The 23,311-nt window shown below is 36.2% G+C and overlaps 1 protein-coding gene across 1 annotated transcript; it reads left to right on the top strand.

The window, feature by feature from the left end:
- Positions 1–6,911: 6,911 nt before the first annotated feature.
- Positions 6,912–9,027, top strand: LOC115633567. Its single transcript, XM_030531025.1, has 3 exons — positions 6,912–7,094; positions 8,215–8,463; positions 8,866–9,027. Exons 1-3 carry the CDS (start codon positions 7,083–7,085, stop codon positions 9,013–9,015), a joined length of 411 nt encoding a protein of 136 aa, XP_030386885.1. The 5' UTR covers positions 6,912–7,082; the 3' UTR covers positions 9,016–9,027.
- The last annotated feature ends 14,284 nt before the right edge of the window (positions 9,028–23,311 follow it).

Genomic DNA, 23,311 nt, shown 5'->3' with positions numbered 1-23,311 from the left:
CTGACCAATTATATTTCAAAACATTTAAATGGATTTTAGACAGACAGTTCACTGCATTGTAAACATACAGTGGGTAAATATAATGTAAATATCAGAGAAAAATAAGCGGACAACGGACACGCGACAAAGTGATAAAGGACAGAGTGAAGGAAAGTATATTAACGGACGCTATATAAATGACGCTGTCGCCGTCGCAGAGAGCATATTTCTATTATGAGGGACTGAAATAGCTGAAAGAATGTATGCGCTATTGGTGTGAGCAGGTAAAAAGACAAACAAAACAAAACCATAATGAAGAGATCGTTTTTTAATATGCTTGAATATGTGTAATGGTAGACATCAGTATAAATGGTGTGTGCTGCAATTGCCGATTACTGCATTGTAAACATACAGTGGGTAAATATAATGTAAATATCAGAGAAAAATAAGCGGACAACGGACACGCGACAAAGTGATAAAGGACAGAGTGAAGGAAAGTATATTAACGGACGCTATATAAATGACGCTGTCGCCCTTGTTGCCAACGCCAGCCAAGCCAATGCCAATTTCAGTGTATGTATATGTATATGATTTTTTATATACATATGTATTATTAATTTATTTAAATGAACAAAATTCCCTATTTTATTTATTAAAATTCTTTAGCTATGGCAGATGGTAAGTATAATTGATTTAATTTTGATTTATTTCAGCTAATATGTATGCGCATTATTATATTTATATATATGCATGTATGTATGAGTGTGTGTATGCATGCAGACGACCGGCAGGACAGCCGGCTCGACACACATACACACACACACACACACAATTTAACAATGGAAAAATATTAATTAAACAATTTAAGTCAGAACAGACTCAACGATATAATTGAGAAGCAGTAATTAATTTAATAATTCACTGCTAGAAATATTCAAATATTTATTAAACTGTATTTATTTCGCAAATTTGCGACACATTAACACATTGGCATATTGACATTATTGTCGTTGCATATATTTATGAACACTATTAATTATATTATTTATATTTGTTTGGCACTGGCAGCCCAATTATATATTACATTTGAAGCGCGCGCGGAGCTGATGCGTGTTTAAACATATGGGAGAGCTAATTGAGACTGATTTTAATAAATGAGAAACAAAAGGAATGTAGCAGAGGCAAAGGCAAAGGCAGAGGCAGAGAGCAGCAGAGAGCATATTTCTATTATGAGGGACTGAAATAGCTGAAAGAATGTATGCGCTATTGGTGTGAGCAGGTAAAAAGACAAACAAAACAAAACCATAATGAAGAGATCGTTTTTTAATATGCTTGAATATGTGTAATGGTAGACATCAGTATAAATGGTGTGTGCTGCAATTGCCGATTACTGCATTGTAAACATACAGTGGGTAAATATAATGTAAATATCAGAGAAAAATAAGCGGACAACGGACACGCGACAAAGTGATAAAGGACAGAGTGAAGGAAAGTATATTAACGGACGCTATATAAATGACGCTGTCGCCCTTGTTGCCAACGCCAGCCAAGCCAATGCCAATTTCAGTGTATGTATATGTATATGATTTTTTATATACATATGTATTATTAATTTATTTAAATGAACAAAATTCCCTATTTTATTTATTAAAATTCTTTAGCTATGGCAGATGGTAAGTATAATTGATTTAATTTTGATTTATTTCAGCTAATATGTATGCGCATTATTATATTTATATATATGCATGTATGTATGAGTGTGTGTATGCATGCAGACCGGCAGGACAGCCGGCTCGACACACATACACACACACACACACACAATTTAACAATGGAAAAATATTAATTAAACAATTTAAGTCAGAACAGACTCACCGATATAATTGAGAAGCAGTAATTAATTTAATAATTCACTGCTAGAAATATTCAAATATTTATTAAACTATATTTATTTCGCAAATTTGCGACACATTAACACATTGGCATATTGACATTATTGTCGTTGCATATATTTATGAACACTATTAATTATATTATTTATATTTGTTTGGCACTGGCAGCCCAATTATATATTACATTTGAAGCGCGCGCGGAGCTGATGCGTGTTTAATTTTTTTTTTTTTTTTTTTTTTTTTTTTTTTTTTTTCTTGGTTTCGGGTGCCCATTCGGATGGTTATCGCGGCATGTAACTCTTAGCTTGAGCTTTATCCGTCGGTTGCAGGAGAACAATCACGGGTTTAGTAACATGAGACCCACTTCTTCCCCAAAAGCCTGGTGTTAGGATCAGGTTTTGGAGTGCATCGGGTCAGCACGTGAGTATTTCAGGCAGCACTGGGAAGGCTAGAGGCCAGATCAGCCATACCGCCGCACTGATGCTTGGGCTTTTTTTTTTTTCTTGGTTTCGGGTGCCCATTCGGATGGTTATCGCGGCATGTAACTCTTAGCTTGAGCTTTATCCGTCGGTTGCAGGAGAACAATCACGGGTTTAGTAACATGAGACCCACTTCTTCCCCAAAAGCCTGGTGTTAGGATCAGGTTTTGGAGTGCATCGGGTCAGCACGTGAGTATTTCAGGCAGCACTGGGAAGGCTAGAGGCCAGATCAGCCATACCGCCGCACTGATGCTTGGGCAGCAGAGCAGTGTTTTAGTATGGCTTCCTTGGTCTAACTATTTTTATTTTAATGCTTATTTCAGGTAGGGTGGATTTTTGGGTGTCACTGGTTATTTTGATTGGGTTAGTGGCATAGGAATGTGGCTCTAGGCCTCTCATTATGATTTATTTCAGATAGGTTGAGATTAGGCAATGGCCAGCAATCACTGAGTGTTAATAGTTGCTAGTTTTGCAACAGATTGTGTTCAGAGTTGAACGTAAGTTTATTCAAAGTAAATATTTAATGTAGTCAGTTGTGTTTTTTTAGGCATCAATGTTATTTATTTCAGTAATTCAGTTTGCTTATTACAGTATTCATTTAGATTATTTCATTTTTCACTAGGACTTAGTCCTTTGTTTAATACGACCAACTTGCATATTTCAGCCTTTTAAGACCAAAGTACACAAGTGGTAATAATGTATTAGTGTAAGGGAAATAAGGCGGAAGGGTCCCGTAGGCCAGAGTTTCTCAAAGGAATTGTTAGTTAGTTTAAAAAATGCTATCCGCTAGTGTTCTATACCTCATATGGGCTAGGAGCAACAGCAGGTTACCATTTGGCAGCACAGGATTTATTTCAGATGGAAGGGTGACTCTAAAAGAGTTCTATTGTTTATACTGGGAATTTCTCAGTTAGGAGGTTTTTATATAGTTTTTTTTTTTCTTGGTTTCGGGTGCCCATTCGGATGGTTATCGCGGCATGTAACTCTTAGCTTGAGCTTTATCCGTCGGTTGCAGGAGAACAATCACGGGTTTAGTAACATGAGACCCACTTCTTCCCCAAAAGCCTGTTGTTAGGATCAGGTTTTGGAGTGCATCGGGTCAGCACGTGAGTATTTCAGGCAGCACTGGGAAGGCTAGAGGCCAGATCAGCCATACCGCCGCACTGATGCTTGGGCAGCAGAGCAGTGTTTTAGTATGGCTTCCTTGGTCTAACTATTTTTATTATTAGGCTTATTTCAGGTAGGGTGGATAAATTGGTGTCACTGGTTATTTGAATATGGGTTAGTGGCATAGGAAGGTGACTCTAGGCCTCTCAATCTGATTTATTTCAGGTAGGTATAGTATTGGCCAAAGGCCAGAAATCACTGTATTTTAGTGGCTGCTAGATTAGCAACTGACTGTGTTCAGAGTTAGTCATAAGAGTATTCAAAGTAATAGATTGATGTAATCAGTTGGATTTTTAGGCATCGATGGATGTTTATTTCAGAATTCAGATAGCTTATTTCAATATTCGTAGGATTTATTTCATTTATCACTAGGACTTAGTCCTTTGTTTAATACAACCAGCTTGCATGTTTCAGTCTTTTTAGACCAAAGTACACAAGTGGTTATGGTATATTAGTGTAAGGGAAATAAGGCAGAAAAGGAGCTATCTCTTTGAGAAACTATGTCCCGTAGGCCAGAGTTTATCAAAGGATTTGTTAGTTAGTATGAAAGTGCTATCTGCTAGTGTCCCATACCTCATATGGGCTAGGAGCAACAGCAAGTTAGCATTTGGCAGCACAGGATTTTTTTCAGGTGGAAGGGTGACTCTAAAAGAGTTCTATTGTTTATACTGAGAATTTCTCAGTTAGGGGGGTTTTTAACTAGGTTTATAGGAGTGGGGGAGGGGGGTGCAAAGGTTTATTTTGCATGCACGCAGGCATGTATGTTGCTTATTATCTATGAGAGTCATGATTGCCACAACATAAGCATATGTTGAGCTTAAGGCGATCATGGCACTATTAAGTACAATTTTAATTTTTACAAAAGATTTAAAAAAAAAAAAAACTACTCTTAGTTTTACTAGTTCTTAATGCTACTCTTAGAATTATTGAAGCAGCATTAGTGGGGAGGGATGGGCCTCCTGGCGCCCCAGTCCAGTCCGGACGACAGATCCAGTGCAGCGATACCCCACTCTACCGGCGAATCCCTCTCCTAACAGGAGTTGTTGGGGTTAGAGGACCTCCACCGGCCCGCCCCTTCTGGAAAGGCATGTTTGGGTTGCTCTGTGGTGGTGGCTTGGCAGGACCCAACAGTGCCACTTCTCGTCCACTGACGACCTCCTCTGTAGCAGTCCTCCGATCAGGGGTCATGACACTTCCTAGGAGCACAAATCCAGGAACAAATAGCGGCATTAGGTCCGATAGAGCAGTATTTGCCAAGTTTATTTAGATTATTTAACTCTGTGGGAGAAAGAATATTTAGTTCGGGTATTTATAAGTAATTAATATAGTTAGTATTTTGTATTATTTGCACCTGAAAGACTCAGCGCAATTGGATTTGTTATTTCAGTGTTAATGAGTACACCTTGGGGCAGGTGGATAAAATGAGGGTCTCTATTATTTTATTACTTTGAAATTTTAATAGTTGTAAGATGTTTATTCTTTTCAGATTCGGAATCTTGCTTCTACAGTGCAGTCCACCCAAGAGGCGACAGGATTAATTGAGAATGTTAAGTGTATTTACACGAGAGATTCGCACCAGGGCATCCATGTTCAGAGCGTGTGCTCATTGCATGGAAGCCTCAGTTTTAGTATAGCCAAGGGCTAATTTTCGTCATAGGCATGTTACCCCGACACGAATATATGCATTCAGAATCACTCCGCCGCGTCTTGAGAGGGCTACTAATAGAAAATATTTGACTGCAGAGAAAATTAAGCTTTTGTACTTTTGTTGCTATTAATTGTTAAAAAGGATAACTACATTCTATAATTTAGGTACAGTGTAACCTCAAAATCAAAATAATTGAGATTTGAAGTGCAATTGTTATTTTAGATTAATAAAGGGAGTCAGAGTGACTCCTGGAGAAGTTGCACAAAAGCAGATTTAATTGAATTGTTACTTTATAAGGCTAGTTAGGTTGTGAGTACTGAAAGAGGTATTTGGATACAGAGTAATCTTTTGTGCTTATTTAATATTGGTGTGTTTTAACTTTAATTTAATCATTTAGTTTCATATTTAGATGCCATAGAAAGTAATAGTGTAATTGTATAATTATAAGGTGTATTTTTGTTTGGATTAAATTATGGAATTTAAATTCCTGAAGGCATATTACAAAAATAGATTTAATTAAATTATTGTTTTATGAATTAATAAATTGTGTGTACTCATTACACATGACCGTGTCTTAATTAGTTTATTAGTGAAATAAAAGTAGTTATAATTATTTAGCATAAAAGAGTGAGTGGAATTTTGGAGGCATCCTTCTGGAGTAGTTTTCCGATTCAGACTTATGACGTTGTATTAGAGCATTCAGCTAGTAATAAGTAGCAGCATTAGGTCAGTTGGAGTCCATGAATACCATGTTTATTCCCATGAGTGAGCTCTGTGGGATGGGGGGAAAGAATAGTTAGTTTGGGTATTTATAAGTTGTTTTATATAGTTAGTATTTTATAATTTGCACCTGAAAGACACAGTGCAATCGGATTTTTTATTGCAGTGTTAATGAGTACACTTTGGGGCAGGTGGACCGAATGAGAGTCTCTATTGATTTATTAAATTGAAGATTTTGATGATTGTAAGATATTTATTCCTATTAAATTCAGGATCTTGCTGTTGTAGTGTAGTCCACCCAAGAGGCGACTGAATTGATTGAGAATGTTAAGTATATTTACACGACAGATACGCGCCAGGGCATCCATGTTCAGAGCGTTACTCATTGCATGGAAGCCTCAGTTTTAGTATAGCCAAGGGCTAATTTTCGTCATAGGCATGTTACCCCGACACGAATATATGCATTCAGGATCACTCCATCGCGTCTTGAGAGGGCTACTAATAGAAATTATTTGAATGCAGAGAAAATTAAGCTTTTGTACCCTTGTTGCTACTAATTGTTTATTTAATAGTTTAGTCTATATTTTGGCGCACTGGCCATAAAATTCGATTTACAATAACTTATGTTAAATACAAAAATTGGCCTTAAAGTTAGTGCATTTAGTGAGGAGGCAGCAGCGTAAATTAAACGATTTAATCCTTCCGTGGATGATTGAGTGGAGGGGAAGCGGAAAAAAGCAGAAGCATTGTGATGTAGGTGCCCCATCCCTCAAAGGAGCACCAAAGTAGTATAAAATACATAACTTATGTAATTACAAAAGAGTTAATATTAGGGTCACAAAGTTTGCATAAATGAGAGAGAGTGTATAAATTTGAACATTATGAGCGATTTTTGCATTTGAATAAAGAACAGTTTAACTATATGCGATTAAGAATTTACAAAATGTTAAATTAAGAGTTTATGTAAGAGTGAATTTAAATAAGAATTGTGTAAAAGCTTAAATTTTTACTTTAATTTTAGGATCGACGAGTAAGCAGGACCAGGATTAGAAGCGGAAACAGAAGCTCCAACGGTTGTAGTAGCCGATTATCGGGTGCCCGGCTCAACCAAGGACAGAGCCGCCTTGTGTGGGCCGAGGAATCCGAGCCGTGAGGCGTTAATTTGTTTAGCGCCATGCGGATTAAATTCCGGATGCGATGGGAAAACGTGTAAGTTGCCGAAGCCAGAGTAATGGCCATAGCTGACCCAGGTGAGTTTAATTGCATGATGATGAGTAGGCATAAAGGATGGCTGCATGGATTTATTTTGCTCCGCTATGGATACTCCAAGTGTGGTGTCAGGTCCAGAGAGCAGGGCTCCATCAACGGGACCACGTCAGGTGGCGCAAGAATTTCCCAAGCGTGATGAAGGCAAGGAGGGTTGAGATTTTAATTTATTATTAAATTGTATGAGATGCGAAAAGTTATATTTATTTGAATTAGCATAATATTGTTTGATGGAGTTTGATGAATGTATTTATTAGAGTAATGAAATATTTATGTAATGTGAAGTGTAATTTATGAAGTTATTTTATTTGAGTATTAATTTATGAGTTATTTTATTGTGATGTGACGTGGATATGTAATGAAGCTATTATAATTAAGTATTAATTTGTGAATTTATGAGTTATTTTATTATGATGTGACGTGGGTATGTTGAGAACTGCTTATGTAGCTGGTTTACCATTTTTATGATGTTTTATGATAATGTTTTATTTAATTTTTTCAGCTCCATATAATGTTGGTTCCAGACACTGAGGAGATGCAGCAAAAGCGAAGCCAGAAAGTTGCCGAGATGGACCTCGAAGAGGAAACGGGAAAACCAGAACTCCAGGCAGAGGCTCCAGTTGAAACGATATTTGGCTTGTAGGCGAGGCGGAGATTTGACGAAAGTTTTTATATATTTATTTATTAAAGTAAATTTGAATATTTGTTATTATTTTAATTTAGTGAATTAATTGATTTGTATTGTTAGTTTGAATGGAATGCGAAAAGTTATTATTATTTGAATTGGCGTAAATATTGTTTGATAAAATGGAATTTAAAGAATATGTATATTTGTTAAATGTTTATGAAGTGTAAATGTAGTTTATTAATGTGATTTGATGAAGCTGCAGTTTAAGAATGATAATTTATGAGTTTACGAATTATTTATTTTGATGTGACATGAATATGTTTAGACTGTTGATGTGTGTGTAAATTAACAGTTTGTATATAGTAATTAGTAAAATACCAAATTGGTACTTGTAAAGTTTTATATTAATACTTTATTTATTTATTTATGTTTCAGCGCCATATAACGTTGACACTGAAGAAGGGCAACAGGTTTGGCGAAGTTTTGCTTCAGAGAGATGGATGCAGGTTCCAGGTACCAATGGGAGAGGCGTCGGCTGCAGTCACGACCTATGGCAGAAAAGATGGCAGCATGGATTTCTTTGCTCCGCTATGGATACTCCAGGTGTGGTGTCAGATCCAGAGAGCAAGGCTCCATCAACAGGACCGCATCAGGTGGCCCAAGAGTTTCCCAAGCGTGACGAAGGCAAGGAGGGTTAAAATTTTAATTTATTAGTTGATTTATATTGTTAATTTGTATGGAATGCGAGAAGTTATTATTATTTGAATTAGCGTAATATTGTATGAAAAATTGGAATTTGATGAATATGTGTATTTATTAGAGTAGTTAAATGTTTATATAGTGTAAAATGTAATTTAATGAAGCTATTATTTCTGAGTATTAATTTGTGAATTTATGAATTATTTTATTGTGATATGGCGTGGATATGTAATGAGGCTATTATATTTAGATATTAATTTGTGAATTTATGAATTATTTTATTGTGATTTTATTGTGATGTGTCGTGAGTATGTTAAAGTACTTCTTATGTAGTTTGTTTACCATTTATATGTAGTTTTATGATAATATTTTATTTAATTTTTCCAGCTCCATATAATGATGGATCCGGATACTGAAGAGATGCAGCATACAAAACATGAGCAAAGCCAGAAAGTTGCCGAGATGGACCTCGAAGAGGAGACGGGAAAACCAGAACTCCAGGCAGAGGCTCCAGTTGAAACGATGTTTGGCTTGTAGGCGAGGCGGAGATTTGACGAAAGTTTTTATATATTTATTTATTAAAGTAAATTTGAATATTTGTTATTATTTTAATTTAGTGAATTAATTGATTTGTATTGTTAGTTTGAATGGAATGCGAAAAGTTATTATTATTTGAATTGGCGTAAATATTGTTTGATAAAATGGAATTTAAAGAATATGTATATTTGTTAAATGTTTATGAAGTGTAAATGTAGTTTATTAATGTGATTTGATGAAGCTGCAGTTTAAGAATGATAATTTATGAGTTTACGAATTATTTATTTTGATGTGACATGAATATGTTTAGACTGTTGATGTGTGTGTAAATTAAGAGTTTGTATATAGTAATTAGTAAAATACCAAATTGGTACTTGTAAAGTTTTATATTAATACTTTATTTATTTATTTATGTTTCAGCGCCATATAACGTTGACACTGAAGAAGGGCAACAGGTTTGGCGAAGTTTTGCTTCAGAGAGATGGATGCAGGTTCCAGGTACCAATGGGAGAGGCGTCGGCTGCAGTCACGACCTATGGCAGAAAAGATGGCAGCATGGATTTCTTTGCTCCGCTATGGATACTCCAGGTGTGGTGTCAGATCCAGAGAGCAAGGCTCCATCAACAGGACCGCATCAGGTGGCCCAAGAGTTTCCCAAGCGTGACGAAGGCAAGGAGGGTTAAAATTTTAATTTATTAGTTGATTTATATTGTTAATTTGTATGGTATGCGAGAAGTTATTATTATTTGAATTAGCGTAATATTGTATGAAAAATTGGAATTTGATGAATATGTGTATTTATTAGAGTAGTTAAATGTTTATATAGTGTAAAATGTAATTTAATAAAGCTATTATTTCTGAGTATTAATTTGTGAATTTATGAATTATTTTATTGTGATATGACGTGGATATGTAATGAGGCTATTATATGTAGATATTAATTTGTGAATTTATGAATTATTTTATTGTGATTTTATTGTGATGTGTCGTGAGTATGTTAAAGGACTTCTTATGTAGTTTGTTTACCATTTATATGTAGTTTTATGATAATATTTTATTTAATTTTTCCAGCTCCATATAATGATGGATCCGGATACTGAGGAGATGCAGCATACAAGACATGAGCAAAGCCAGAAAGTTGCCGAGATGGACCTCGAAGAAGAGACCAGAAAAACCAGTACTCCGGGCAAAGGCTCCAGATGAGACGATATTTGGGTTGTGGACGAGGCGAAGATTTGGCAAGGAGAAGATGGCGGCATATTTTCTTTGCTCCGTTAAGGATACTCCAGGTGTGGTGTCGGGTCCAGAGAGCAAGGCTCCATCAACGGGACCGCATCAGGTGGCCCAAGAATTTCCCAAGCGTGATGAAAGCAAGGAGGGTTAAGATTTTAATTTATTAGTTGATTTGTATTGTTAATTTGTATGGAATGCGAGAAGTTTTTATTATTTGAATTAGCGTAATATTGTATGATAAATTGGAATTTGATGAATATGTGTATTTATTAGAGTAGTTAAATATTTATATAATGTAAAATGTAATTTAATGAGGCTATTATTTCTGAATATTAATTTGTGAATTTATGAGTTATTTTATTGTGATGTGAAGTGGGTATGTAATGAAGCTATTATATTTGAATATCAATCTGTGAATTTATGAGTTATTTTATTGTGATTTTATTGTGATGTGACGTGGGTATGTAATGTAGCTATTATATTTAAATATTAATTTGTGAATTTATGAGTTATTTCATTGTGATGTGACGTGGGTATGTTAAAGGACTGCTTATGTGGTTTGTTTACCATTTATATGAAGTTTTATGATAATATCTTATTTAATTTTTCCAGCTCCATATAATGATGGTTCCGGGCACTGAGGATATGCAGCATACAAAGCATGAGCAAAGCCGGAAAGTTGCCGAGATGGACCTCGAAGAAGAGACGAGAAAACCAGAAATCCGGGCAGAGGCTCCAGATGAGACGATGTTTGGGTTGTGAACGAGGCGGAGATTTGGCAAGGAGAAGATGGCGGCATATTTTCTTCGCTCATACTGATTGCTCCGTTATGGATACTCCAGGTGTGGTGTCGGGTCCAGAGAGCAAGGCTCCATCCACAGGACCGCATCAGGTGGCCCAAGAATTTCCCAAGCGTGATGAAAGCAAGGAGGGTTAAGATTTTAATTTATTAGTTGATTTGTATTGTTAATTTGTATGGAATGCGAGAAGTTATTATTATTTGAATTAGCGTAATATTGTATGATAAATTGGAATTTGATGAATATGTGTGTTTATTAGAGTAGTTAAATGTTTATATAATGTAAAATGTAATTTAGTGAGGCTATTATTTCTGAATATTAATTTGTGAATTTATGAATTATTTTATTGTGATATGACGTGGGTATGTAATGAGGCTATTATATTTAGATATTAATTTGTGAATTTATGAATTATTTTATTGTGATTTTATTGTGATGTGTCGTGAGTATGTTAAAGGACTTCTTATGTAGTTTGTTTACCATTTATATGTAGTTTTATGATAATATTTTATTTAATTTTTCCAGCTCCATATAATGATGGATCCGGTCACTGAGGAGATGCAGCATACAAAACCTGAGCAAAGCCAGAAAGTTGCCGAGATGGACCTCGAAGAAGAGACGAGAAAACCAGTACTCCGGGCAGAGGCTCCAGATGAGACGATGTTTGGGTTGTGAACGAGGCGGAGATTTGGCAAGGAGAAGATGGCGGCATATTTTCTTCGCTCATACTGATTGCTCCGTTATGGATACTCCAGGTGTGGTGTCGGGTCCAGAGAGCAAGGCTCCATCAACAGGACCGCATCAGGTGGCCCAAGAATTTCCCAAGCGTGATGAAAGCAAGGAGGGTTAAGATTTTAATTATTAGTTGATTTGTATTGTTAATTTGTATGGAATGCGAAAAGTTATTATTGTTTGAATTAGCGTAATGTTGTATGAAATTTGATGAATATGTGTATTTGTTGGAGTAGTTAAATTATGAAATGTGGATGTAGTTTAATAATATGTTTTGATGAGGCTGCTGTATTAGAATAATAATTTGTGAGTTTATTAATTATTTATTTTGATGTGACGTGAATATGTTTGAACTGTTAATATGTGTGTAAGTTAAAAATTTGTGTAATGTAATTTATGAAATAACAAATTGTTACTTATAGAGTTTGATATAGATAATTTATTTATTTATGTTTCAGCGCCATACAACGTTGGCTTCAGACACTGAGGAATGAACAGCATAGAGGACGTGAGCAGGGCAATAAAGTTTCCAAGATGAACCTCGAAGTAGAGACGAGCAAACCAGAACTCCAGGCAGAAGCTCCAGATGAAACGATGTTTGGCTTGTAGGCATGGCGGAGATTTTGAAGAGCTTAAGTATTTGTTATTGTTTGAATTAAGTGAATTTTAAGGTAGTTGTTATATACTGTAACTTAATAATTTATTTGTTGTAGGTTATAGTTAGTTATAGGCATGATTATTTAAATTTGTACCGATTTTATGTATTTATATTTCGTTTGTTACTAGTTGCATAGTATATGGATGCACATTCCAAATGCCAGGAGAGAAAGCGTTGGCTGCAGGTTACGAATCTCCGGCAAAATAGCTGACAGCATGATTTTCTTTGTTCCTCCGCTGTGGATATCCAGAATGTGGTGACCAAATCTTATCCCACTTCAAACGCTCTAACGGAGATTTGTATTAATGCTGCATTTGTTTATTGTTTCAGCACGGCTGAATGTAAATTCCGGATACCAAGAAGTGAGGAAATATTGGGTGAAGGTACTTGAGTTGCAATCCAGAAAATTTTCGAAATCAATTTCGATGCTTCATGCGATTCGCAGAATGGACAAGTAATCGGTTTCGTGGATCAATGCTCCGCCACAAAAGCAGCATCAAATGGCCCAGAATTTTCCAGGCATGATGAGGATAAGAAGAATTGCAGATTCCGGGTAAAATTTATTGTTTAATACTTTTACGTAGCGTTTGAGTAGTTAATTTTATTCAATGTGGAATTTGTGTAATTTTGTTATTGAGATAAGTATAATTATATTTGTTTACTTTAAAACGGCCTTAATAGGTACCGTCGTTCGCCTTTAGAGAAAAAATAGAATTATAGAAGAGGTAGAGAAGAAAATAAGTAGAAAGCCCGAAATGGTTTAACAGAAAGGAAAAGGAAAAAAGTTAACTTCTGCATGGAACCGACCAAAGCGCGCTCCAAAAATCGCTGTATAGATACAGCAAAAGGAGCACAGGTCAGCCAGACCCATACACATCCGGGCAGGACGCGAAGGGACCCAGCATCCAACTGTATTTATAGGAGTGAAAAACTTCTATACACGGATCTAGGCCCCTTCCACGGGGAAAAAACCACCCCCCTCCTCCCAAAACCCATCCGCGAAAAATTTTCGCAAAGTGGGTTCGGGTCAAGCCCGCCGTGCCCGCATGACGTGCACAGTCGTCACACAGGCCAAGCAGCAATAGGAAAGGCGGTAGTTCAAAAGTTGAGAAAAGTAGCACAAAACGATAGTCGATGCAGGGAAAACCCAATAGTAAAGATTAGAGAGCATTAGGAGGAGGGGCTCTATCCGGAAAGTCGTTTGGCCGATATCGAACGTGTGGGCCACCCCTTGAAAATTGCCTTAGAAGGTCACGAACAAGAATGTTCTGGTGATTAGTGGTTTTTGCGTTGTATCTGCTCGAGTGAAGATTTATTTCGTCCCACACAGACGAGAAATTGAAGGCTTGATGAATATCAAAGTTTCGGACAAAGGGAATTGAGCCAGTACAGAGGCGCAAGGTTTTATTTTGGATAATCTGGATGGCTCGGATATGGACATCTGCCGCACATCCCCACAATTCTATGCCGTATTTCCAAGTTGGCGCTATGATTTGTTTATAAATCAAAAGTTTATTTTTAGTACTTAACCGGGACTGGGGATTTATGAGCCAGTTATATTTTTGAAGTTTGCCCAAAAGAGACTTTTTGATAACGTTAGCGTGCTTGTTCCAAAGCAATTTGCCATCCAGATTTAGGCCCAAATATTTGACGGTGGATTTCTTAGGAATGACGACATTGTCAAAAGTGACATCTGGCATTCTACCAGTACGCCACGTAAATGACATGTGGGAGGATTTTCTGCTGTTGATTTTAATGTTCCAGGACATAGCCCAGTTCGAGAAGGTGCATAGGTAATTATTCATATTGTAAGTAGCTGTGTGCGGAGAAGGATCACTAAATAAAATAGCAGTGTCGTCTGCATAGGTTGCAATAAGGCAATTGCTTCGCGAAAATTTGTGTACAATGGGTAGTGGCATATCACTGACATATATATTGTAGAGAGTGGGGCCAAGTATGCTACCCTGTGGAACTCCAGCAAGAGCAGGACGTATTGATGAGACGCAGCCCCTTTCTTTTACGCAGAACGTGCGATTTGAAAGGTATGATTGGAAGAGTTCAAATAATGGATACGGCAAAAATTTTTTCAATTTATATAATAGACCAACATGCCAAACCCTATCGAACGCTTGTTCGATATCAAGAAAAATGGCAGATGTGAACTGTTCCTGGTCAAAAGCCCGATGTACATGATTGACTATACGATGTACTTGTTGAATGGTGCTATGCTCTTTACGAAAGCCAAATTGATGGTCGGGTATAATGTGACATTTGTCGAGCACGTCATTTAAGCGTTCGCTAATAACCATCTCGAACAGTTTGGATAGTGACGATAAGAGGCTAATTGGCCTGTAGTCATTTATTTGGCTTAACGAGCGGCCACTTTTTGGAATCATGGTCACTGCTGCATTTTTCCAATTTTTTGGAAAATACCGCAGCCACAACATAATATTGAATATTTTGACGAGGAACAAGATTGCTTTATGAGGTAAAGAGCGCAGAACCAAATTTGTGATGTTGTCTAAGCCAGGAGCTTTTTTAAGTTTCATACTTGAGATGTAAGATTTAAGTTCGGTAGGACTTACATGACGAATAGGAATATTCGGTTCTATGAGAATTTCATCATTCTCCAAGGCCTGCAGGACTTGTTGTGTATGGGCTTGTGAGCAAAAGTTATGAGGAGTGAAGCGGCTTTCGAGTTCATTAGCGAAAACTTCAGCCACTTCCAAAGGGGTAGTACACCAATTACCAGCCGAATCTTTTATGGGGGAGACCATGTGAGGCTGAGTTTTTAGGTGCTTGGTGACGCGCCATAAATTGAAGCCTCCTTTTTTGTTCGGATCAGCATTTTCTAGTAGGTAGTTAAAGTACGAGGAACGCATACGCTTTAAAAAAGTGGAAAGAGTACGGGCTACGAAAAGCCAGTCAGCTCTATCAAGGGGAGAGCGAGTACGAATATATCGTTTTCTTAGTTGGCGCTTTAATCTTGCCAGTTCTAAAGCTTCGGCTTTAAGAGGAGGGCGAAAGGAATTTGGAAAAAGAGACTGGGTATTGTTAGTGGGGGTGGCTGCTGTGGCACAAAAGCGAATTTTGGAAACTAGCAGATCTACTGCATCGTCTATGTCATCGGGACTGATTATGTCCATATTTAAGTTAATACTATTGTTCAATAATTTTTTGAAAGTTTCAATATTTGTGTTTTTCATAAATATTTTGGAGTTATTTGGCGATGGGGGATTAATTGAGGAAAGCCCAAAACAGAAGGAGATTACAAGAGGGAGGTGATCACTATGTAAGTCAAAAACGCGTCTTATTTGCATTAGGGAATGATGAATGTTTTTCGTGATTGCAAAATCAAGGACTGAAGGTGTGTTACCGCTGCGTGGGAAGTGAGTAGGCTCCGCAGTTGTGAGCACATTTAATGAGTTGGATGCCAAAATAGTGTCGGCTAATGCACGTCCACGAGGGCAACTTCTATAGTTGCCCCACAGCCTATGTTTAGCATTCCAGTCCCCACCAATCAGGAATTTATTTCCTAATTGGTTGAAGACCGAATCAAAGAATGTGTGGGAAACCTGTTGGTTTGGGGGCCAGTAACAAGCAGCAAATGTCATGCTGCCAAAATATGTATTAACAGCAATTTGGGAGATGTGTGCGTATTCTTCAGATATGGGAGGAAGAGGTTGGAACTGAATATTGTCTGAGATTATAATAGCTGACCCACCAGCAGCAGTTATTGAATTCGGGTTATGTGATACAATAATTTTATAGCCAGGTATTGTAATTTGCAAATTTCGAGAGAGCTTAGTCTCAGAAATTAAGAGAATATCTATCATGTTAGATTTTAGAAAGAGCTCAAGGGAGTGGAGCTTACGGCGAATGCCGTTTGCATTCCAAATGGCTATTTTAAGAGAGTTACTATTCATTTGGGTTTGTAGTTGAGCTCGAAGTGGGCCGATTCGAGGGGGCAATCAGCCGCTCCATCCTGGCAAGGGAGGCGGACAGTTGCGAGTGTAAAGAAGTGATTTGGAAGCTCATATTTAGCATCTGTTTCGATATAAAAGTTCTAAATTCATTCTCAGCAAGGCCATGAAGACTTTCGGGGGAAAGCGTATCGATTGGTGGTGGGGGTGTAATAGGGACAATAGGTCTGTTTTTAGCGTTTTCTTCATAGGAGGAAGGAATTTGGCCAAGAATGCGAGGGTATCTTTGCCCTTGCCGTTGATAGGGGATATCGGCTGAAATGTGTTTTTTATTTAGAGAACGCGCCATATCCGCGTACGTTCTAGGAGTTAAATTTGAGGAGTAGGGATTCCTGTTGGCATTTATATTGGGGTTATTGTGGATATTAGCTGGTGAGGCGTTTGTGACAAGCAAAGCCGAAGCGGTTGGATTGTTATTTTTCATAACGAAGTTAGAAAATTGAGTATTAAAGGAAGTTTGTGTAGGTACACGTTTCTGGTTTCTAGATTTAAGGGGAGCGTCCATAGGGGGAAACTGTTCATCTCTAGCTTGAGTACCGGCTAGATTTAACGCCAGGGTACGAGCTGGGAGAGGATGAAGCTTACTACGTCTGGCTTTGATAGCAATAAGAATTGGGCAGCCATGATAATTGGCAGTATGAGTCCCTTTACAATTGGCACATGTCGGTGGAGTTTCAAAAACTTTGGTACAGGTTTCAGACAAATGATCACCGCCACACTTTACGCATTTAGGATCATGTTTGCAGAATTTTTTCGTGTGCTCAAATTTCTGGCACCGTTTACATTGAGGAATGTTTAAATTTTTAATAGTTGGCTCTACTTGGACTATAAAATTGCCAATATACTTGATTTGAAAGATTTTTTCATTTTTAGCAGAGTTGACTAAATTGACAAAAAACGCATTTGGCGAAAATTTTTCTGACGGGTCTGGGCTACGTTTATCCTTAAAAATCGGAAGATGTACGCCCACCACGTCAAAACCTTGATCAATTAGAAAATTTCTAATGAAATCAATTGAAGTAGTGCGTGGCAGCCCTCTTACGTACACACGGAGAGGACGGAGAGACTTCATTTGATGAGTGTGATATCTAATGTCTTTAGAGTCCAAAAACTCAATGATAGATTTGTAACTAATGGGGTCCTTTGTGTGAATCCAAGCGAAGCCAGGGGCACCCATTTTCAAAAGAAATTTTTCGGGTCCAACAAGCGAGGACAGAGAATTTAGAAGAGCAGATACGTCTTCACATTCAGCTTGAATGGGAGGTGGCTTACCGGTAGTCAAGATTGAATTGGGTACAAGTGTGTCCTGATTTTCAATGCCGTCAGCCGGAGCCGAAAGAGAGGTAGGTAAGGCCGGCTCTTGGGCAGCACCAGTACTGGTCGTAGCTGAGTGTGCAAAAGGGGGGGCATTTATGAGTGATGAGTCACTTTCCATTCCACCATCCTCACTTTCCAATTCAATTAGATCAGGATTAACGGAGTTTTGAACCTCACGCCTTACACCATCGTGTTGCGCCACACGAGACGTGGCAGATGAACGCCTGGCCTCAGCACTGGCACGCACACGTCTAGAGTTTGGCGAGATGTGAGGTGCATTAGTTTTTTTATAAAGAGCGGCAGAATTGCTTCCTGAAAGAACAGTAACTTTAGTTGAAGTGTTTGTGGATTGAAATGTCGTGGATGGAATTGAAGTTCTACTTACGGCTGAATGTGATTTCGAGCTTACTTGTTTGGGAGTAGAACAGGATGGAATGTTATCTGAGGGTTCAGCCATAGGAGGAGAATTGGGCTTACGAATAAGAATGTTAGAAGTTACCAGTTGGGGGTTTTTAGGGCTCCTTTTAGGTTTGGGTGAAATTTCATTAAGATTCTTATGTCCTGTATTCATGATGGAAAAATTTATTAATAATAAATATTTGTAAATCAAAAGTATTTCAAAGTTTTCTTCACTGAATTAGAGATAAAATAAATTTATTGATTAAGCATAAATAAATATGAATATATGAATATTAGCTTTTGATTAAATATTTAGGTATGTAAAGTTGGAAAAACGTGATAATAGAAATGTGAGATTAAGTTTTAATAAATGTTTGTAATTCGAATATATTTCATATATATTTCAAAGTTATCTTAATTAAATTCTGAATTCAAGAAATAAATATTTGTAAATCAAAAAGTATTTCAAAGTTTTCTTCACTGAATTAGAGATAAAATAAATTTATTGATTAAGCATAAATAAATATGAATATATGAATATTAGCTTTTGATTAAATATTTAGGTATGTAAAGTTAGAAAAACGTGATAATAGAAATGTGAGATTAAGTTTTAATAAATGTTTGTAATTCGAATATTTTTCATATATATTTCAAAGTTATTCTGAATTCAAGATCGAATTTATTTGTACAATTATTTGTAGATAGAAGATATTTTGATTAAGTATATATAAGTATGTATATAAGTATTAACTTTTGGTTTAATATTTAAATAAGAAGATATAGTTAGCTGTATGTAACAGGGACTGAGGTGTTACAATGATTTAATTTGTATTTATTTGATTTAAATGACTGCCTTATATAGGCAGCAAATAAACAAAAGCTTAAAGCTTTTAGTTATATCAGCAAGCAAAATATATAAAAGCTTTTACAGCAGAAAAAGCAATAAGGGGGAATTTTGTTAGCTCTTAATACATATGGAGTAAGAACTAAAGTATGTCAATGTATTCAGTTTTGTATTTATTTAAGATAATAATATAGGATGAACAAAGAAAGGTAAAGAAAGGTTAATAATTATTCCATTAGGAAAGCAATTTAAGGAGGTGATAATTTAAATATATGCCTGACAAGGGCAGAAAAAATAGGCAAAAGCTTTAAGCTTTTAGTTATTTTACCCAGCAGACAGATATGAAAGCTTTTACAATGTAAAGTTATACTGGCGCATACGCATGCATAGGAAATGTAAAAGAGCCGAGAAAAGTCTATGTTATGATTTTTCAGCATAAATGCTCTGACACAATTCAATCATATAACCAGTATAAGACAATGTAAGAGAGCAAAGAAAAGCCTCTGTTAATTAGCAGCGATATTTATTATATGATTTTTCAGCATAAATGTTCCAGCACGAATTTTATTTAATATTTCATGGACTGTAGACTGTTTTAAATTGTTGTTTTGTGTAGTTTTGTGAATTTTATAATAATTTTAACACTTTTTATTTATAAATTTTAGTACGTTTTTAATGTGTATGTGTGTACTAATGCACTGTTTTTAGATTTTATTAATTGTTTTAATAAAGATTGAATGACTTTTAAGCCAGAGTGTATGTAGTAGATTTGTTTTTGTGATGTATTTTGATTTGCAGCAAGTGCCTTATGCCAAGCAGGGCATGCGCACAGGCAGTGTATCGTCGTTCTATTGATTAAGAGACACTTTTGCAAATTTAATGTATGTAATTTAACACTTGAGAAAAATATATTGAAAAAAGTAAAGTGTATTTTTCACAATTTAAGAGTTTTATATTCACAGACGACGTTGTGTGTCCTATTGTAGGCAGATGAATAATGAAAAATTCATTTGCCAAAGGCAGCAGCACAAGCAAAAGCTTAAAGCTTTTAGCTGTTTTAGCCGGTATAGATTTCTACAGAACAATTTGAAAAGTGCGCGCAGTATTACAAAGCTGTGTGCGTAAAACTTTAGTAGCGTATATGTGTGTGCATAGGTATGCGTATATATGTGAAGCAACTGGAGAAAATCGTATGATCTGCGGCTGAAGGCAGGCAGCAATGTTAATAAAAATCGACTGTGAAGAGAAATATGTAAAACACGTGTGAGGGGAACAATACAGGTATGTGCACATGAATAGAATCATATAACCAGTATAAGACAATGTAAGAGAGCAAAGAAAAGCCTCTGTTAATTAGCAGCGATATTTATTATATGATTTTTCAGCATAAATGTTCCAGCACGAATTTTATTTAATATTTCATGGACTGTAGACTGTTTTAAATTGTTGTTTTGTGTAGTTTTGTGAATTTTAGAATAATTTTAACACTTTTTATTTATAAATTTTAGTACGTTTTTAATGTGTATGTGTGTACTAATGCACTGTTTTTAGATTTTATTAATTGTTTTAATAAAGATTGAATGACTTTTAAGCCAGAGTGTATGTAGTAGATTTGTTTTTGTGATGTATTTTGATTTGCAGCAAGTGCCTTATGCCAAGCAGGGCATGCGCACAGGCAGTGTATCGTCGTTCTATTGATTAAGAGACACTTTTGCAAATTTAATGTATGTAATTTAACACTTGAGAAAAATATATTGAAAAAAGTAAAGTGTATTTTTCACAATTTAAGAGTTTTATATTCACAGACGACGTTGTGTGTCCTATTGTAGGCAGATGAATAATGAAAAATTCATTTGCCAAAGGCAGCAGCACAAGCAAAAGCTTAAAGCTTTTAGCTGTTTTAGCCGGTATAGATTTCTACAGAACAATTTGAAAAGTGCGCGCAGTATTACAAAGCTGTGTGCGTAAAACTTTAGTAGCGTATATGTGTGTGCATAGGTATGCGTATATATGTGAAGCAACTGGAGAAAATCGTATGATCTGCGGCTGAAGGCAGGCAGCAATGTTAATAAAAATCGACTGTGAAGAGAAATATGTAAAACACGTGTGAGGGGAACAATACAGGTATGTGCACATGAATAGAATCATATAACCAGTATAAGACAATGTAAGAGAGCAAAGAAAAGCCTCTGTTAATTAGCAGCGATATTTATTATATGATTTTTCAGCATAAATGTTCCAGCACGAATTTTATTTAATATTTCATGGACTGTAGACTGTTTTAAATTGTTGTTTTGTGTAGTTTTGTGAATTTTAGAATAATTTTAACACTTTTTATTTATAAATTTTAGTACGTTTTTAATGTGTATGTGTGTACTAATGCACTGTTTTTAGATTTTATTAATTGTTTTAATAAAGATTGAATGACTTTTAAGCCAGAGTGTATGTAGTAGATTTGTTTTTGTGATGTATTTTGATTTGCAGCAAGTGCCTTATGCCAAGCAGGGCATGCGCACAGGCAGTGTATCGTCGTTCTATTGATTAAGAGACACTTTTGCAAATTTAATGTATGTAATTTAACACTTGAGAAAAATATATTGAAAAAAGTAAAGTGTATTTTTCACAATTTAAGAGTTTTATATTCACAGACGACGTTGTGTGTCCTATTGTAGGCAGATGAATAATGAAAAATTCATTTGCCAAAGGCAGCAGCACAAGCAAAAGCTTAAAGCTTTTAGCTGTTTTAGCCGGTATAGATTTCTACAGAACAATTTGAAAAGTGCGCGCAGTATTACAAAGCTGTGTGCGTAAAACTTTAGTAGCGTATATGTGTGTGCATAGGTATGCGTATATATGTGAAGCAACTGGAGAAAATCGTATGATCTGCGGCTGAAGGCAGGCAGCAATGTTAATAAAAATCGACTGTGAAGAGAAATATGTAAAACACGTGTGAGGGGAACAATACAGGTATGTGCACATGAATAGAATCATATAACCAGTATAAGACAATGTAAGAGAGCAAAGAAAAGCCTCTGTTAATTAGCAGCGATATTTATTATATGATTTTTCAGCATAAATGTTCCAGCACGAATTTTATTTAATATTTCATGGACTGTAGACTGTTTTAAATTGTTGTTTTGTGTAGTTTTGTGAATTTTAGAATAATTTTAACACTTTTTATTTATAAATTTTAGTACGTTTTTAATGTGTATGTGTGTACTAATGCACTGTTTTTAGATTTTATTAATTGTTTTAATAAAGATTGAATGACTTTTAAGCCAGAGTGTATGTAGTAGATTTGTTTTTGTGATGTATTTTGATTTGCAGCAAGTGCCTTATGCCAAGCAGGGCATGCGCACAGGCAGTGTATCGTCGTTCTATTGATTAAGAGACACTTTTGCAAATTTAATGTATGTAATTTAACACTTGAGAAAAATATATTGAAAAAAGTAAAGTGTATTTTTCACAATTTAAGAGTTTTATATTCTTTTTTTAATAGTTTAGTCTATATTTTGGCGCACTGGCCATAAAATTCGATTTACAATAACTTATGTTAAATACAAAAATTGGCTTTAAAGTTAGTGCATTTAGTGAGGAGGCAGCAGCGTAAATTAAACGATTTAATCCTTCCGTGGATGATTGAGTGGAGGGGAAGCGGAAAAAAGCGGAAGCATTGTGATGTAGGTGCCCCATCCCTCAAAGGAGCACCAAAGTAGTATAAAATACATAACTTATGTAATTACAAAAGAGTTAATATTAGGGTCACAAAGTTTGCATAAATGAGAGAGAGTGTATAAATTTGAACATTATGAGCGATTTTTGCATTTGAATAAAGAACAGTTTAACTATATGCGATTAAGAATTTACAAAATGTTAAATTAAGAGTTTATGTAAGAGTGAATTTAAATAAGAATTGTGTAAAAGCTTAAATTTTTACTTTAATTTTAGGATCGACGAGTAAGCAGGACCAGGATTAGAAGCGGAAACAGAAGCTCCAACGGTTGTAGTAGCCGATTATCGGGTGCCCGGCTCAACCAAGGACAGAGCCGCCTTGTGTGGGCCGAGGAATCCGAGCCGTGAGGCGTTAATTTGTTTAGCGCCATGCGGATTAAATTCCGGATGCGATGGGAAAACGTGTAAGTTGCCGAAGCCAGAGTAATGGCCATAGCTGACCCAGGTGAGTTTAATTGCATGATGATGAGTAGGCATAAAGGATGGCTGCATGGATTTATTTTGCTCCGCTATGGATACTCCAAGTGTGGTGTCAGGTCCAGAGAGCAGGGCTCCATCAACGGGACCACGTCAGGTGGCGCAAGAATTTCCCAAGCGT

This window comes from Scaptodrosophila lebanonensis, unplaced genomic scaffold (genome assembly GCF_003285725.1).
Source record: "Scaptodrosophila lebanonensis strain 11010-0011.00,11010-0021.00 unplaced genomic scaffold, SlebRS2 tig00001448-arrow-arrow-pilon, whole genome shotgun sequence".
NCBI lineage: Eukaryota > Metazoa > Arthropoda > Insecta > Diptera > Drosophilidae > Scaptodrosophila > Scaptodrosophila lebanonensis.
Note: the sequence above shows the minus strand (reverse complement) of the source record. Positions and strands in the feature narration are given on the sequence as shown.

Bases quoted from the DNA above. Each gene is read 5' to 3' on its own strand.
- LOC115633567 (XM_030531025.1), top strand. The intron at 8,464-8,865 runs GCAAGGAGGGTT...TAATTTTTCCAG, and splicing joins GTTTCCCAAGCGTGACGAAG to CTCCATATAATGATGGATCC.